The sequence below is a fragment of the Triticum aestivum genome, chromosome 3A (genome assembly GCF_018294505.1).
Source record: "Triticum aestivum cultivar Chinese Spring chromosome 3A, IWGSC CS RefSeq v2.1, whole genome shotgun sequence".
Taxonomy (NCBI): Eukaryota; Viridiplantae; Streptophyta; class Magnoliopsida; order Poales; family Poaceae; genus Triticum; species Triticum aestivum.
The window spans coordinates 629,366,299-629,381,682 of NC_057800.1; the positions used below are offsets into that span (position 1 = coordinate 629,366,299).

Sequence of the window (15,384 nt, forward strand, 5' to 3'; positions counted from 1 at the left end):
TTTTCTATGGTGAGTTACAAAGTTAGTATTGAGTATTTTCCACGGGAAACAAAAAAAAGTTAGTATTGAGTATTTGATTTTTTTTTCTCTCTAGAAGATTGAAACTCTTTGTTGAGTCGAAGCTGTATAATGGGCCCAGGGATACCTGATCCTAACTTTTGGCCCAACATCTCTGCCCACCACCACTCAGTCACACCGCCACCATTCTGCTCCTCCCCCAAACCAAAACCCTCGCCGTCGCCCTTTTCCCCCTCCTCCGGCGGCCATGGACGACCAGCAGGTGCTCCTTGGCATCTCCAGGAGCGATATGCTCGCCAGAATAGAGCGTTGCGGCCGGGATCCTGCGATGCTGGACCTCGGCTCAAACATGCTGCTCCACTTCGCGTACGAGTACCTCCCGGACCCGCCCGTCTCCCCCACCGCGCCCCTCTCGCTCGCCGGCGCGTCGTGGGTCCCCGACGGCGTCGACCGCATCAGCCGCCTCCCCGACGAGCTCCTCCGCGACATCATATCCCGCCTCCCCGCCAAGGACGCCGCGCGCACCGCCGCTCTCGCCTCGCGCTGGCGCCCACTCTGGCGCTCGGCGCCCCTTACTCTTGTCGACAGCCATCTGCTCCCGGACGGCGGCGCCTCTGGCCCGTTGATCATCGGCGCTCCCTCTCCCCGCGCCGTCACCGGCGCAGTGTCCAGCGCCCTCGCGGCGCACCCGGGGCCTTTCAGCTGCGTCCACTTCACCTGCAGCACCATGGACGAGCACCGAGGCGAGATGGCGCACTGGGTCGACACCCTCGTCGCCAAGGGGGTCCAAGATCTCGTCTTTGTCAACCGCCCTTGGCCGATTGACCTGCGCCTCCCCGCCACGCTCTTCAGCTGCGCCTCCCTCACCCGCCTCTATCTCGGCGTCTGGACACTTCCAGGCACCACCGCCGTGCCGCGCGGCGCCAGCTTCCCAAATCTCCGGGAGCTCGGCCTCTGCATGACTGTCATGGAGGACCGTGCTCTGGCCTTCTTGCTCGAAAGAAGCCCCGTCCTGGAGTTCCTCCTCATCATGTGGAGCCAGACCGGAGCGCGCCTCCGACTCGTCAGCCACAGCCTGCGGTGTCTTCAGCTGGGCTATACCCACTTGAAGGACATCGAAGTGGTGGATGCCCCTCGCCTGGAGAGGCTCTTCCTGAGAAATGTATCCTTGCCTGGAACCGGCAAGTTCACCATAAACAGCCCTTCCAGGATCAAGATTGGCGGTGCACCCAACCTGCGTGTGCTGGGGTACATTCAGCCAGGACAGACAGAGCTGGGGATTAGCAACACCGTCATCGTGGTCGTTTATCCTACTAATTTAATTTGCATATGTAACTGACTAACTGTGCTGTGTTAATTAATATTGCCAATGTATGATCTGACTTAGTTTCTCTGTTCTTGGTGCTGGGATGCATTGCAGGCTGGGAGCAAGGAGAACATTGTCCCTAGTGTCCAGATTTTGGCCATAGACGTGCAGTTCGGTATCCGCAATGCTGTGAAGAAAGTGCCCGGCTTTCTCCGCTGTTTCCCCAAGCTGGAGACGCTCCATGTCTATGTATAATTGGTTAACTTAACTAGATACAGTTGTTGCATTGGCAATTTTAGAATACTAGCCCCGAAATAAGCGTCTTTGATTTAGTACTCCCTCCGTTTTTATTTACTCTGCATATTAGAGTTGACTGAAGTCAAACTTTGTAAAGTTTGACCAAGTTTATAGAAAACAATATAGACATTTATCATAATAAATCTATACGATGTGAAAGTACATTTAATAATAAATCTAATGTTGTTGATTTGTTATTATATATCTTAATATTTTTGTATATAAATTTGGTCAAAGTTTGTAAAGCTTGACTTTGACCAAAGCTAATATGCGAACTAAATAAAACGGAGCGAGTACAACTTTGCACTGTCAGAACTGTGAAATTAATCATATAACTGTTGGCATGCTCATAGATAAGATATCTGAACTATGTATGCTACCATTTTCATGTGCAGTCCCCTCCCATACCTGAAAAGTCCACCGGCAAGGTCAATCTGAAGTTCTGGGAGGAGGGCGGTCCCATGAAATGCATGGTGCAGAGCATGAAGAAGGTGTTCTTCTACGAGTTCCAAGGGTCGAGAAGCGAGGTTGCTTTCCTCAAGTTCATTGCGGAGAGAGGTCGGGTGCTGGAGCTGATGGTGGTCGTGGTGGCCAAGGCATGTTTCTCCTCGGTGGATGATGATGTGAATGTGAAGCTGAAGCCTCTGACGGGTGCGAAATGGAGCAGCAAAGCTTGCAAACTACAGATCATCGAGAGCCCACGCACTGATGTCGCAGGTCCACTCTGCAGGCACAATATAGTTTCTGATTTTGGGTGGGCTGACCCTTTCGACCTCAGGTACTACTACAAAGCAGAAAGGATCTCTGTAAGTTACAGTTAATAGCACCACGCCGTGCCTCTTGTGCTGCAAGACTGCTGGTTCTTCAGCTAAAAAACCTGCATTTCTCTTGGCATTCTTTCTGGATGTGGTGTTACATGATGAGGTTGTTTGTGCCAAGAAGTCTTGCGTGGCTGGATTGCTGGTGGGAGTAACGGATTGAATCGGATAAATTGTTTTTACCTATAATTTCTTCATCTTGTTTTTCGTTTTACCTTGCAGTCATTTGTGTGCAGGCTATCTAGTACTCGTACTCTAGTAGTCTAATGTGGTCTTTCTGGTTTGTCCAAGTACAATTTTCATTTGTGCTGTGAAGTTGTTCTTGTTAGCATGAATCGACTTGGTATGCATTAAGCTGTCGGCGGCGTGCATGGTTGCACAGGCGGTGAGTTAAGAGTGCCCTTGAGGGCGGGCGTCATTGCGCACCGTTTGTTTGTTAGACTGTCAGCTAAGTGCGCATGCTGATAGATGAGTTCAGCTGTGCTGCCAGAGAGGAGGCAAGAAGGTGTTGCTTACAAATGTATATTTTCTTTTTCGGGTTAAACACTTATTGCAAATGGATTACTGATGCCGGAGAGCATGCAAGTTGCTCACAGTGAACACCAGGGATCTGGACACTGTTCAAGTTGTAACAAGCAACAAGCAGGACATCTTTACATTGTTCAGTTGGCAGTTGGAAATGTATCTCCAGTAAATTGAAATCAGAGTTTTTGGCATCCTTTACCCATCTACCCATCTACAGAGTTAACGTAATTCTACAGACCAGCATGGACTCTGGAATTTACATCCATGTCGAGGTCTGAATACAAGTACAGTTTTTGCTTAGTTTGAATAGTACATGACCCCTGGTTTTTCTGACCTTATTTAGGTTCCCACTCAGCTGCTGGCTCAGCAAAGTGATAAAACATGACCTCCGTGCGTGGCAGAATATATATTAATGTTCCTAACTGGACTCAAAATCACCCATTGCGAGAAACATCCGCAAGTTTCTGTGGCGGGCTGACCTTGCGGACTCAGGCCAGGTTCAGGTTTAGTGCCTAAAGTGGCGGACGGCGGTGAACAGGAAGGAGACACCGTACTCGTTGCAGCAGTCGACGGCGTCCTTGTCCCTCATACTGCGCCGGGCTGAGCGGCGCGGTCATGTCGTGCCGATGCCATTCTCGCACGGCGCCTCCACAGCGTACGTCCTTCCAAGCGTCATCGGAAGTGCTAGATTCCTGCACATTTTTTGGTGCGGAGTTTAGGCCAACTCCAACGTGCTGACTGTGCGCCCTTTTTTTGTTCCGTTTAGGCCGGCTGTAAACATTGCCGTGCGCCCAACCATTAAAAGAGAAGGAGCTGATACGTTTATTGGTTTCTCATATGGGTCCACATATGCATAATCAAATCATTTTAAAGCTGAATGCGAGTTGTTCAGTCATGCATTTCTTGATGAAATTGGATGAACTATGCAAACATTTGTCGCTCCATTCTCAGGCTCAATATTTTCGCCCTGAAAATCACACTTTTGGTCGTAACGGCTGCCACCATGTGATACGTCTCTGACGTATTTATAACTTTTGATTGTTTTATGCCATTATCTTACTACTTCGACATACTTTTGATAACAATTTGTATGATTTTCTTGGACTAACATATTAATCTAGTGTCTAGTGTCAATTCCTGTTTTTGCATTTTTTTTATTTCGCAAAAAATCCATATCAAACTAAGTTCAAATGCGATAAAAATTTACGGAGAATTTTTATTAAATATATGCAAATTTTTGGTGGAAGAATCAACGCCAAGGGGCCCATAGGCTTCACAAGTCAAGCCCCCTCCCCCCTGTTGGGGAGCACAGTATTTCAAAAAAAATTCTATGATCACGCAAGATCTATCTAGGAGATGCATAGCAACGAGAGGGAAGAGTGTGTCTACGTACCCTTGTAGACCGAAAGCGGAAGCGTTTAGTAACGCGGTTGATGTAGTCGAACGTTTTCGCGATCCAACCGATCCAAGCACCGAACGTATGGCACCTTCGCGTTCAGCACACGTTCAGCTCGATGACGTCCCTTGTTCTCTTGATCCAGTTGAGGCCGAGGGAGAGTTCCGTCAGCACGACGGCATGGCGACGGTGATGATGAAGTTTACCGCCACTGGGCTTCGTCTAAGCACTACGGCGATATGACCGAGGTGTGTAACTGTGGAGGGGGGCACTGCACACGGCTAAGAGAAACTTTGGTGTGCCTTTGGGGTGCCCCCCTCCCACGTATATAAAGGAGAGGGAGGAGGAGGCTGGCCAAGGTGTGGCGCGCCAAGGTGGGGAGTCCTACTTGGACTCCCGGTCCAAGTAGGATTCGCTCCCCTCTTTCCTATTCCAAAAAGGAGAAGGGGGAAAGAGAGGGAGGCGAAGAAGGAAAGGCCCCCCAACCCTACACTACTAGGGAAAACCCTAGTAGTAGCGCGGGTTTAATGCCCACTAGTAGCGCGGGCAGCCGCGCTACCAATAAGGCGCTACAACTATTACTTAGCAGTAGCACGTGCGACAAGCGATACTGCTAAGACACATAGCGGCAACGCTTGTTCTATCCCGTGCTGCTGCTAATCTACTTAGTTTTAGCGTATTTACTACCCATCGCTACTAGTACTTTTTTCATTTTTAGTGTATTTATACGCCGTTATACAAATTTTGGTACAATACCAATTATGAGGTTTATATCATATTATCCATAACAGTGTGTCAAATGAATGTGGATTAGGTTCAAGTGGAGGCAATATGTGATACATGTCAAAAGTATACTACTAATCCAAACTTGATCTAGTTTGGACTAGTAGTACTTTCGATATGCACCACATGTTGCCTCCACTTGACTCTAATCCGCCAGCACAAGCTATTTAATCATCATCATAGTCATTACCACCAACAGTATTTATTTAATCACCATAGTCATAATATAGCACATCATGATCTTCAAACTCATTCTAGCTAGCTAATCACCACCAACACTAGATGCGGTAGCTATCTAATCACCACCAACACTAGCTAATAATAATCATCATAGTCATTACCACTAACACTAGCTATTTAATCATCATATATAGTCATAGTGTAGCACATCATCATCTTCAAACTCATTTCTAGCTAGCTAATCACTCCTATTGCTCTCTCTCAGGTAATAATATAAAACATGTGTAGCTCTCCTCCTTTATCAAGTTGGAGCATGCAGATGAACCTGTCTCCTAATTGTGGGATGCGCTTCTGATTGCTGCCCCCTAGTACTTCTCTGCGCTCCTCCCTCACAAATTTGGTCCAGCCTTTCACTATTAAGACTTCCTCGCTCTTAGAAATCCTGAATGCACTAAAGTGCATTGTAGGATATCTTGGCCGTAAGCTAACAATACTCATGGTACCATTAGTCTCGATCCCATGAGGCACAACATTCATTGGGAGTCCCTCTTGAAGAACATCATATAGTAACATACTTAGCAATGAAGTTTAGTTTAAAAAATAATGTATGCAAAAGATGCACTGAGGACAAATAGTAAAAATCTTACCATCTTTCCTAAATAGATGTGACCGTAGTTCATTACAAACACTATTGGTCACACGTTTTCAGTACTAACATTTCTAAGTGCAAAAAGAAAATTTGTCTTGACAGTATCAAGATCCTCAAGCCATGAAACATAATGACTTAGCTCCTCGCAGTTTAGTTCAGCCCCGTGACAGTAGTAGGTCCTGTGTACCAAGCACTGGACATGTTTGCTTCAACCGAAATAAGCTGACAATAGAAATTAGTTGTAAACTATTTTTGAATAAACAATATCAAAGACATAAATATGGTTGAGAAACTCACATAATGGTATAACTGTAGGCGTTTGCACATCGACCCAGATGTCGGTATTACCTTCAATATCATCTTCCAGACGAATATCAAAGGTGATAACCATATCAAGCTCAAATGCATAAGTCTTGCATAGTGCTCGCCAAGTTTTGCATCCAAAATAGGTGTAGTCGTCTGTGTTGTATAATTTTGCGTGGAAAATATAACCATGCTCGGTCTTCAAGTAAACTTTCTTTACCTTCATAGTACGACTGAAACCTATCTTATCCAAGACAAAAACTCTTGCATGGCAGGGGATACGCTAGTAGAATAGTAAAAATAAATTAATTATAAGTTAAAGCAAATGAAGCAGATGTCATGCTTAATTACGAAAAAAGACTTGTCGTTGTGACTTACTGTATCCACTTCGAAGTTCACGTCCAGCTTGATGCTGACTCGCCTATCATCATCTAGGAAGATTCCATCGCACAAGCCGCGCTCGTCTTCGCAGTATTTGCAAATACCGAAATCCTTTTCGTTGTCAGACATTTCCTATATTCATAGTTGAAACATTAATTGAAAATCGATCGAAGACAACACCAGGATACTCAAAATATCTTATAGGACTTATATTGACATGAGCATTCAATAAGCAAAACCAAATCGTAAAATAAATAAGTATTCAAATTAGCATGCATTCAATAAGCAAAAGTAAATCATCTCATGCGTCCATACATCGTCGAATATTATCACTAATACATCCCGAATAGTATCATACATATAACATCACTAATACAACTAAAACCCTAGCGCACGACGGGTATCGGCACGGGCGGTGGACACCCAAAGAGAAGGAACCATCACAGGATCATAGCTCCACTGAGATCCCTGGAGAACCTGCCAGGTATTGGAGAACCTGTGCTCCAACGCAAACAAGTAGCGACGAACGTGCGCATCCTCCTCACTGACACGGTGACACACCACCTCCGCGGGGTCCACGAGCTTCTGGACCGTCACTGGCCCACGCGGCCGCCACCAAAGAAGGTTCGGGTCAATGACAGGCTAGCTCCTCACCAACCTGCGCCCCCGATAGGTAGCGCCTCCCAGTACTACCCCGGTGGAGCCCAGTCCCAGACATGGCCCATATGGTGACGCAGGTGTTCTCCGCCGACTCGACGATGAGGATGCGGGATAGTCATCATCGACATCGATGCGCGAAAAATTGCTTTAACTAAAAAAATAACAACAAATGTGACATGTTCAACTAGTTCTATTAAATCAACTAGTTCTTACGACTAAATCTAGTCAATTAATTCTATACCTAATAAAATGAATAATGACATAAAAAAGGCCTATGCTTTGCAGGAACGTTGACTCCTTTCCGGTGCGGCAAATCCCGGGCACTCGATATGTCCTAGTTTGTAGCACAAGTCATGCCGAAATTCACGAAAAATTTCGGCATGACTTTTGCTAAAAAGTGGACAAATCGAGAACCTGAAATTTGCCGGAACCGAAATGAATCAAGATTCCGGCAAAACAGAGGCCACTCGGCTTCATTTCCTGGAAACAACAAAGCCACGTGGGCATAATCGAACCACTTCAATAATGGAATATGCAAATGATCATCAATGACATATATCATATAACAACAATATGCAAATGAAATTACTGTTTAGGCATTTTCATAAAAAAAAATCCCTAGCTAATTTCCTAAAAAAATTGCTAATCATTTTTCCTAAATGCTAAAAAATGCCTACTGCCCTAAACAAATCAAGGGTTCATATGAACACCTAGGTTTCATATGAACAACTACGGTTCATATGAACATCAACACAGCATCAACACATATATAATTTCCCTAGCAGAGAGAGAGAGAGGAGGGTAGGGGAGAGGAGAGGCAGAGCCTTATGGTGACTGCGGCAAGGGAGGGGCAGGCGGCGTCGAGGTCGGGGTCGGGGGCGGCGTCGAATCCGGGGTCGGGGGCGGCGTCGAATCCGGGGTCGGGGGCGGCGTTGAGGCGGGAGAGTGACGAGAGAGCGCGCGGCGGCCGACGGGCGACGGCGGCGGCGACAGCGAAGGAGTTGCAATTTGGGGGAAGTGGCCGTTGGGAAGAACAAATCGAGCGGTTTAGTCAAAAGTAGCAGCAGCGCGTTCCGGGAAGTGCGCTACTGCTAACATGGCTCCAACGCGTTCCTGGATACGCGCTACTGCTATACCATTCTCTTTTCCATTTTTTCATTTATTTTTCTTTACATTTTATTTTTTTTCCTTTCACCTTTTTGTATTTCTTGCATTTTCATTTACTTTTCTATTTTCTTTCCATTTAATTTTATTTACTTTACTAGTAGCGCCTCTCAGCGTAAACGCGCTGCTACAAAGCAAATAGCGGTAGCGCGGTTCGGCGAAGATCTCTACTACTATGTGCAGCCTATCGGCTAAGCCATGGGAATTTTAGTAGTAGCGCTTTTGTACTCGGGCGCGCTACTGCTATAACTGTATCTGTAGCGCGGTTTAAAACACCGCGCTGCTGCTAATTAGCACCAGCGTGCATTTTTAGCCCGCGCTACTGCCAATGTTCTGTGTATAAGGTTTTCCCTAGTAGTGCTAGTCCAATTCGGATTGGGCTGGGGGGCGGGGGCGCACGCCTCCATCTGGCCGCCGCCTCCTCTCTTCACTAGGGCCCATGAAGGCCCATTAACCCCCCGAGGGGTTCCGGTAACCCCTCCTCGGTACTTCGGAAAATGTCCGAACCTATCTGAAACCATTCCGGTGTCCAAACATAACCTTCCAATATATCAATCTTTATGTCTCGACCATTTCGAGACTCCTCGTCGTGTCTGTGATCTCATTCGGGACTCCCAACAAACTTCGGTACATCAAATCACATAGCTGATAATACAAATCGTCATTGAACGTTAATCGTGTGGACCCTACGGGTTCGAGAACTATGTAGACATGACCGAGACACATCTACAGTCAATAACCAATAGCAGAACTTGGATGCTCATATTGGTTCCCACCTATTCTACGAAGATCTTTATCGGTCAAACCGCATAATGACATACGTTGTTCCCTTTGTCATCGGTATATTACTTGCCCGAGATTCGATCGTCGGTATCATCATACCTAGTTTAATCTCGTCACCGGCAAGTCTCTTTACTCGTTCTGTAATGCGTCATCCCATGACTAACTCATTAGTCACATTGCTTGCAAGGCTCATAGTGATGTGCATTACCGAGAGTGCCCAGAGTGAAGGAAATATGCCCTAGAGGCAATAATAAAGTTATTATTTATTTCCTTATATCATGATAAATGTTTATTATTCATGCTAGAATTGTATTAACCGGAAACATAATACATGTGTGAATACATAGACAAACAGAGTGTCACTGGTATGCCTCTACTTGACTAGCTCGTTGATCAAAGATGGTTAAGTTTCCTAGCCATTGACATGGGTTGTCATTTGATTAACGGGATCACATCATTAGGAGAATGATGTGATTGACATGACCCATTCCGTTAGCTTAGCACCCGATCATTTAGTATGTTGCTATTGCTTTCTTCATGACTTATACATGTTCCTATGACTATGAGATTATGCAACTCCCGTTTGCCGGAGGAACACTTTGTGTGCTACCAAACGTCACAACGTAACTGGGTGATTATAAAGGAGCTCTACAGGTGTCTCCAAAGGTACATGTTGGGTTGGCGTATTTCGAGATTAGGATTTGTCACTCCGATTGTCGGAGAGGTATCTCTGGGCCCTCTCGGTAATGCACATCACTTAAGCCTTGCAAGCATTGCAGCTAATGAGTTAGTTGCGAGATGATGTATTACGGAACGAGTAAAGAGACTTGCTGGTAACGAGATTGAACTAGGTATTGGATACCGATGATCGAATCTCGGGCAAGTAACATACCGATGACAAAGGGAACAACGTATGTTGTTATGCGGTCTGACCGATAAAGATCTTCGTAGAATATGTAGGAGCCAATATGAGCATCCAGGTTCCGCTATTGGTTATTGACCGGAGACGTGTCTCGGTCATGTCTACATTGTTCTCGAACCCGTAGGGTCCGCACGCTTAAGGTTTCGATGACAGTTATATTATGAGTTTATGAGTTTTGATGTACCGAAGGAGTTTGGAGTCCCGGATGAGATCGGGGACATGACGAGGAGTCTCGGAATGGTTGAGACGTAAAAATCGATATATTGGACGACTATATTCGGACATTGGAAAGGTTCCGAGTGATTCGAGTATTTTTCGGAGTACCGGAGAGTTACGGGAATTCGTCGGGAGAAGTATTGGGCCTTATTGGGCCATACGGGAAAGAGAGAGGGGCTGCCTAGGGCAGGCCGCGCGCCCCCCAAGGCCTAGTCCGAATTGGACTAGGGGGAGGGGCTGCGCCCCTTCCTTGTTTCCTACTCCTACTACATGGAAGGACTCCTAGTTGGACTAGGAAAGGGGGAATCCAACTCCCGGTGGGAGTAGGACTCCCCTAGGGCGCGCCATAGAGAGGGCCGGCCCTCCCCTCGGGGGCAGGGGGCACCCCATAGACACACAAGTTGATCCACGTGATCATATTCTTAGCCGTGTGTGGCGCCCCCTTCCACCATAGTCCTCGATAATATTGTAGCGGTGCTTAGGCGAAGCCCTGCGTCAGTAGTGCATCAAGATCTTCACCACGCCGTCGTGCTGAGGAACTCTTCCCCGACATTTTGCTGGATCGGAGTCTGAGGATCGTCATCGAGCTGAACGTGTGCTAGAATTCGGAGGTGCCGTAGTTTCGGTGCTTGATCGGTCGGGCCGTGGAGACGTACGACTACATCAACCAAACGCTTCCGTTGTCGATCTACAAGGGTACGTAGATCACACTCTCCCCTCTCGTTGCTATGCATCACCATGATCTTGCGTGTGCGTTTTTTTGAAATTACTACGTTCCCCAACAGTGGCATCCGAGCCTAGGTTTTATGTGTTGATGTTATATGCACGAGTAGAACACAAGTGAGTTGTGGGCGATATAAGTCATACTGCTTACCAGCATGTCATACTTTGGTTCGGCGGTACTGTTGGACGAAGCGGCCCGGACTGACATTACGCGTACGCTTACGCGAGACCGGTACTCCCGACGTGCTTTGCACATAGGTGGTTTGCGGGTGATAGTTTCTCCAACTTTAGTTGAACCGAGTGTGGCTACGCCCGGTCCTTGCGAAGGTTAAAACAACACCAACTTGACAAACTATCGTTGTGGTTTTGATGCGTAGGTAAGATTGGTTCTTGCTTAAGCCCGTAGCAGCCACGTAAAACTTGCAACAACAAAGTAGAGGACGTCTAACTTGTTTTTGCAGGGCATGTTGTGATGTGATATGGTCAAGACATGATGCTAAATTTTATTGTATGAGATGATCATGTTTTGTAACCGAGTTATCGGCAACTGGTAGGAGCCATATGGTTGTCGCTTTATTGCATGCAATGCAATCGCGCTGTAATGCTTTACTTTATCACTAAGCGGTAGCGATAGTCGTGGAAGCATAAGATTGGCGAGACGACAACGATGCTACGATGGAGATCAAGGTGTCGCGCCGGTGACGATGGTGATCATGACGGTGCTTCGGAGATGGAGATCACAGGCACAAGATGATGATGGCCATATCATATCACTTATATTGATTGCATGTGATGTTTATCTTTTATGCATCTTATCTTGCTTTGATTGACGGTAGCATTATAAGATGATCTCTCACTAAATTATCAAGAAGTGTTCTCCCTGAGTATGCACCGTTGCGAAAGTTCTTCGTGCTGAGACACCACGTGATGATCGGGTGTGATAGGCTCTACGTTCAAATACAACAGGTGCAAAACAGTTGCACACGCGGAATACTCAGGTTATACTTGACGAGCCAAGCATATGCAGATATGGCCTCGGAACACGGAGACCGAAAGGTCGAGCGTGAATCATATAGTAGATATGATCAACATAGTGATGTTCACCAATGAAACTACTCCATCTCACGTGATGATCGGACATGGTTTAGTTGATTTGGATCATGTGATCACTTAGAGGATTAGAGGGATGTCTATCTAAGTGGGAGTTCTTAAGTAATATGATTAAATTGAACTTAAATTTATCATGAACTTAGTCCTGGTAGTATTTTGCAAATTATGTTGTAGATCAATAGCTCGCGTTGTTGCTTCCCTGTGTTTATTTTGATATGTTCCTAGAGAAAAATATGTTGAAAGATGTTAGTAGCAATGATGCAGATTGGATCCGTGATCTGAGGTTTATCCTCATTGCTGCACAGAAAAATTATGTCCTTGATGCACCGCTAGGTGACAAACCTATTGCAGGAGCAGATGCAGACGTTATGAACATTTGGCTAGCTCAATATGATGACTACTTGATAGTTTAGTGCACCATGCTTAATGGCTTAGAATAGGGACTTCAAAGACATTTTGAACGTCATGGACCATATGAGATGTTCCATGAGTTGAAGTTAATATTTCAAGCAAATACCCGAGTTGAGAGATATGAAGTCTCCAACAAGTTCTATAGCTAAAAGATGGAGGAGAATCGCTCAACTAGTGAGCATGTGCTCAGATTGTCTGGGTACTACAATCGCTTGAATCAAGTGGGAGTTAATCTTCCAAATAAGATAGTGATTGACAGAATTCTCTGGTCACCATCACCAAGTTAGTAGAACTTCGTGATGAACTATAATATGCAAGGGATAACGGAAACAACTCCCAAGCTCTTCGTGATGCTGAAATCAACGAAGGTAGAAATCAAGAAAAACATCAAGTGTTGATGGTTGACAAGACCACTAGTTTCAAGAAAAGGGCAAAGGGAAGAAGGGGAACTTCAAGAAGAACGGCAAGCAAGTTGCTGCTCAAGTGAAGAAGCCCAAGTCTGATCCTAAGCCTGAGACTAAGTGCTTCTACTGCAAAGGGACTGGTCACTAGAAGCAGAACTACCCCAAGTGATTGGCGGATAAAAAGGATGGCAAAGTGAACATAAGTATATTTGATATACATGTTATTGATGTGTACTTTACTAGTGTTTATAGCAACCCCTCAGTATTTGATACTAGTTCAGTTGCTAAGATTAGTAACTCGAAACGGGAGTTGCAGAATAAACAGAGACTAGTTAAGGGTGAAGTAACGATGTGTGTTGGAAGTGGTTCCAAAATTGATATGATCATCATCGCACACTCCCTATACTTCCGGGATTAGTGTTGAACCTAAATAAGTGTTATTTGGTGTTTGCGTTGAGCATGAATATGATTTGATCATGTTTATTGTAATACAGTTATTCATTTAAGTAAAAGAATAAATTGTTGTTCTGTTTACATGAATAAAACCTTATATGGTTACACACCCAATGAAAATGGTTCATTGGATCTCGATCGTAGTGATACACATATTCATAATATTGAAACCAAAAGATGCAAAGTTAATAATGATAGTGCAACTTATTTGTGGCACTGCCGTTTAGGTCATATCGGTGTAAAGCGCATGAAGAAACTCCATGCTGATGGGCTTTTGGAATCACTTGATTATGAATCACTTGATGCTTGCGAACCATGCCTCATGGGCAAGATGACTAAGACTCCGTTCTCCGGAACAATAGAGCGAGCAACTAACTTATTGGAAATAATACATACTGATGTATGCGATCCGATGAGTGTTGAGGCTCACGGCAAGTATCATTATTTTCTGACCTTCACAGATGATTTGAGCAGATATGGGTATATCTACTTGATGAAACACAAGTCTGAAACATTTGAAAAGTTCAAAGAATTTCAGAGTGAAGTGGAGAATCATCGTAACAAGAAAATAAAAGTTTCTACGATATGATCGCAGAGGTAAAATATTTGAGTTACGAGTTTGCCCTTCAGTTAAAACAATGTGAAATAGTTTCACTACTCACGCCACCTCGAACACCATAGTGTAATGGTGTGTCCGAACATCGTAACCGTACTTTATTAGATATGGTGCAATCTATGATGTCTCTTGCCGATTTACCACTATCGTTTTGGGGTTATGCATTAGAGTCAGCTGCATTCACATTAAATAGGGCACCATCTAAATCCGTTGAGACGACACTATATCAACTATGGTTTAGCAAGAAACCAAAGTTGTCGTTTCTTAAAAGTTTGGGGTTGTGATGCTTATGTGAAAAAGTTTCGTCCTGATAAGCTCAAACCCAAATCGGAAAAGTGTGTCTTCATAGGATACCCAAAAGTTACTGTTGGGTACACCTTCTATCACAGATCCGAAGGCAAGACTTTTGTTGCTAAATTTGGAAACTTTCTGGAGAAGGAGTTTCTCTCGAAAGAAGTGAGTGGGAGGAAAGTAGAACTTGATGAGGTAACTGTACCTCCTCCCTTATTGGAAAGTAGTACATACACTACAAGAAATATGTCAACTTATGACCTTCTCTTAGTGACCCCAGCTGAATTGGTCGTAAATTCACGGCCATTTCGCTTGGAAGGGCTCAAACCCTGAAATTGCTTACACCAAATGGTCACAAAGCAGACAAGAGGCGCCAATGACCTTATTTCTACCTGATTACGACCAATATAAATGGTCATGAGGTTGTGAACGTGGATGCATTGGTACTTATTGCTATGACATGGCGCCACCTCATCAGTTTTGCCTATGTGTCATGTCCATGTGTCAATTTTTGCCCTAGGTTGTGAAGCAACCTATATTTCTGTCATTCCCAAAATTCCCAAAAAAATTGGGCATTCTTTACTATCCAAATCATTGCCTCATGACAATATTCAACTCCATTTTCCTGATAAATCTACCTCGGCAAATTTCCAAAGTTTTTGTTCAACTCGAACTGTTGTGAAGGAAGTACTAGCTAGGCATATCCTAATGAGCTGAATTTTTGCCACATCTTCTATATTCCCAAATCATTGCTCTCCACAAAATTTGAGCCCCATCTAACAATACATGTGAGTGTGGCTTCAACATTCATATTTCTGTCCAGTGTGGTACGTTGCAAAGCAAGTGACACCTAGGCTCCTCCATTTGAGCTGCAAATTGTCCAAGATAGTTTCCTTAGTAGATGATCATCCTCAGCCAAAATTCAGGCCCATTGGCCATGTGCATTTTCCGTACCACTAATCAAACACTTGGGTG

At 45.0% G+C, this 15,384-nt stretch overlaps 1 protein-coding gene across 2 annotated transcripts; it reads left to right on the plus strand.

Annotated features, from left to right (window-relative positions):
• The first annotated feature begins 201 nt into the window (after positions 1–201).
• Positions 202–2,628, plus strand: LOC123058844 (F-box/LRR-repeat protein 13). 2 transcript variants are annotated; one of them, XM_044481522.1, is made up of 3 exons: positions 202–1,318; positions 1,439–1,573; positions 2,017–2,628. In XM_044481522.1, the coding sequence occupies exons 1-3, from the start codon at positions 266–268 to the stop codon at positions 2,440–2,442; spliced, it is 1,614 nt and encodes a 537-aa protein (XP_044337457.1). In that variant the 5' UTR covers positions 202–265; the 3' UTR covers positions 2,443–2,628. The 2 variants fall into 2 exon arrangements, with proteins under 2 accessions (XP_044337457.1, XP_044337458.1); XM_044481523.1 differs by having other exon boundaries at positions 202–1,315.
• The last annotated feature ends 12,756 nt before the right edge of the window (positions 2,629–15,384 follow it).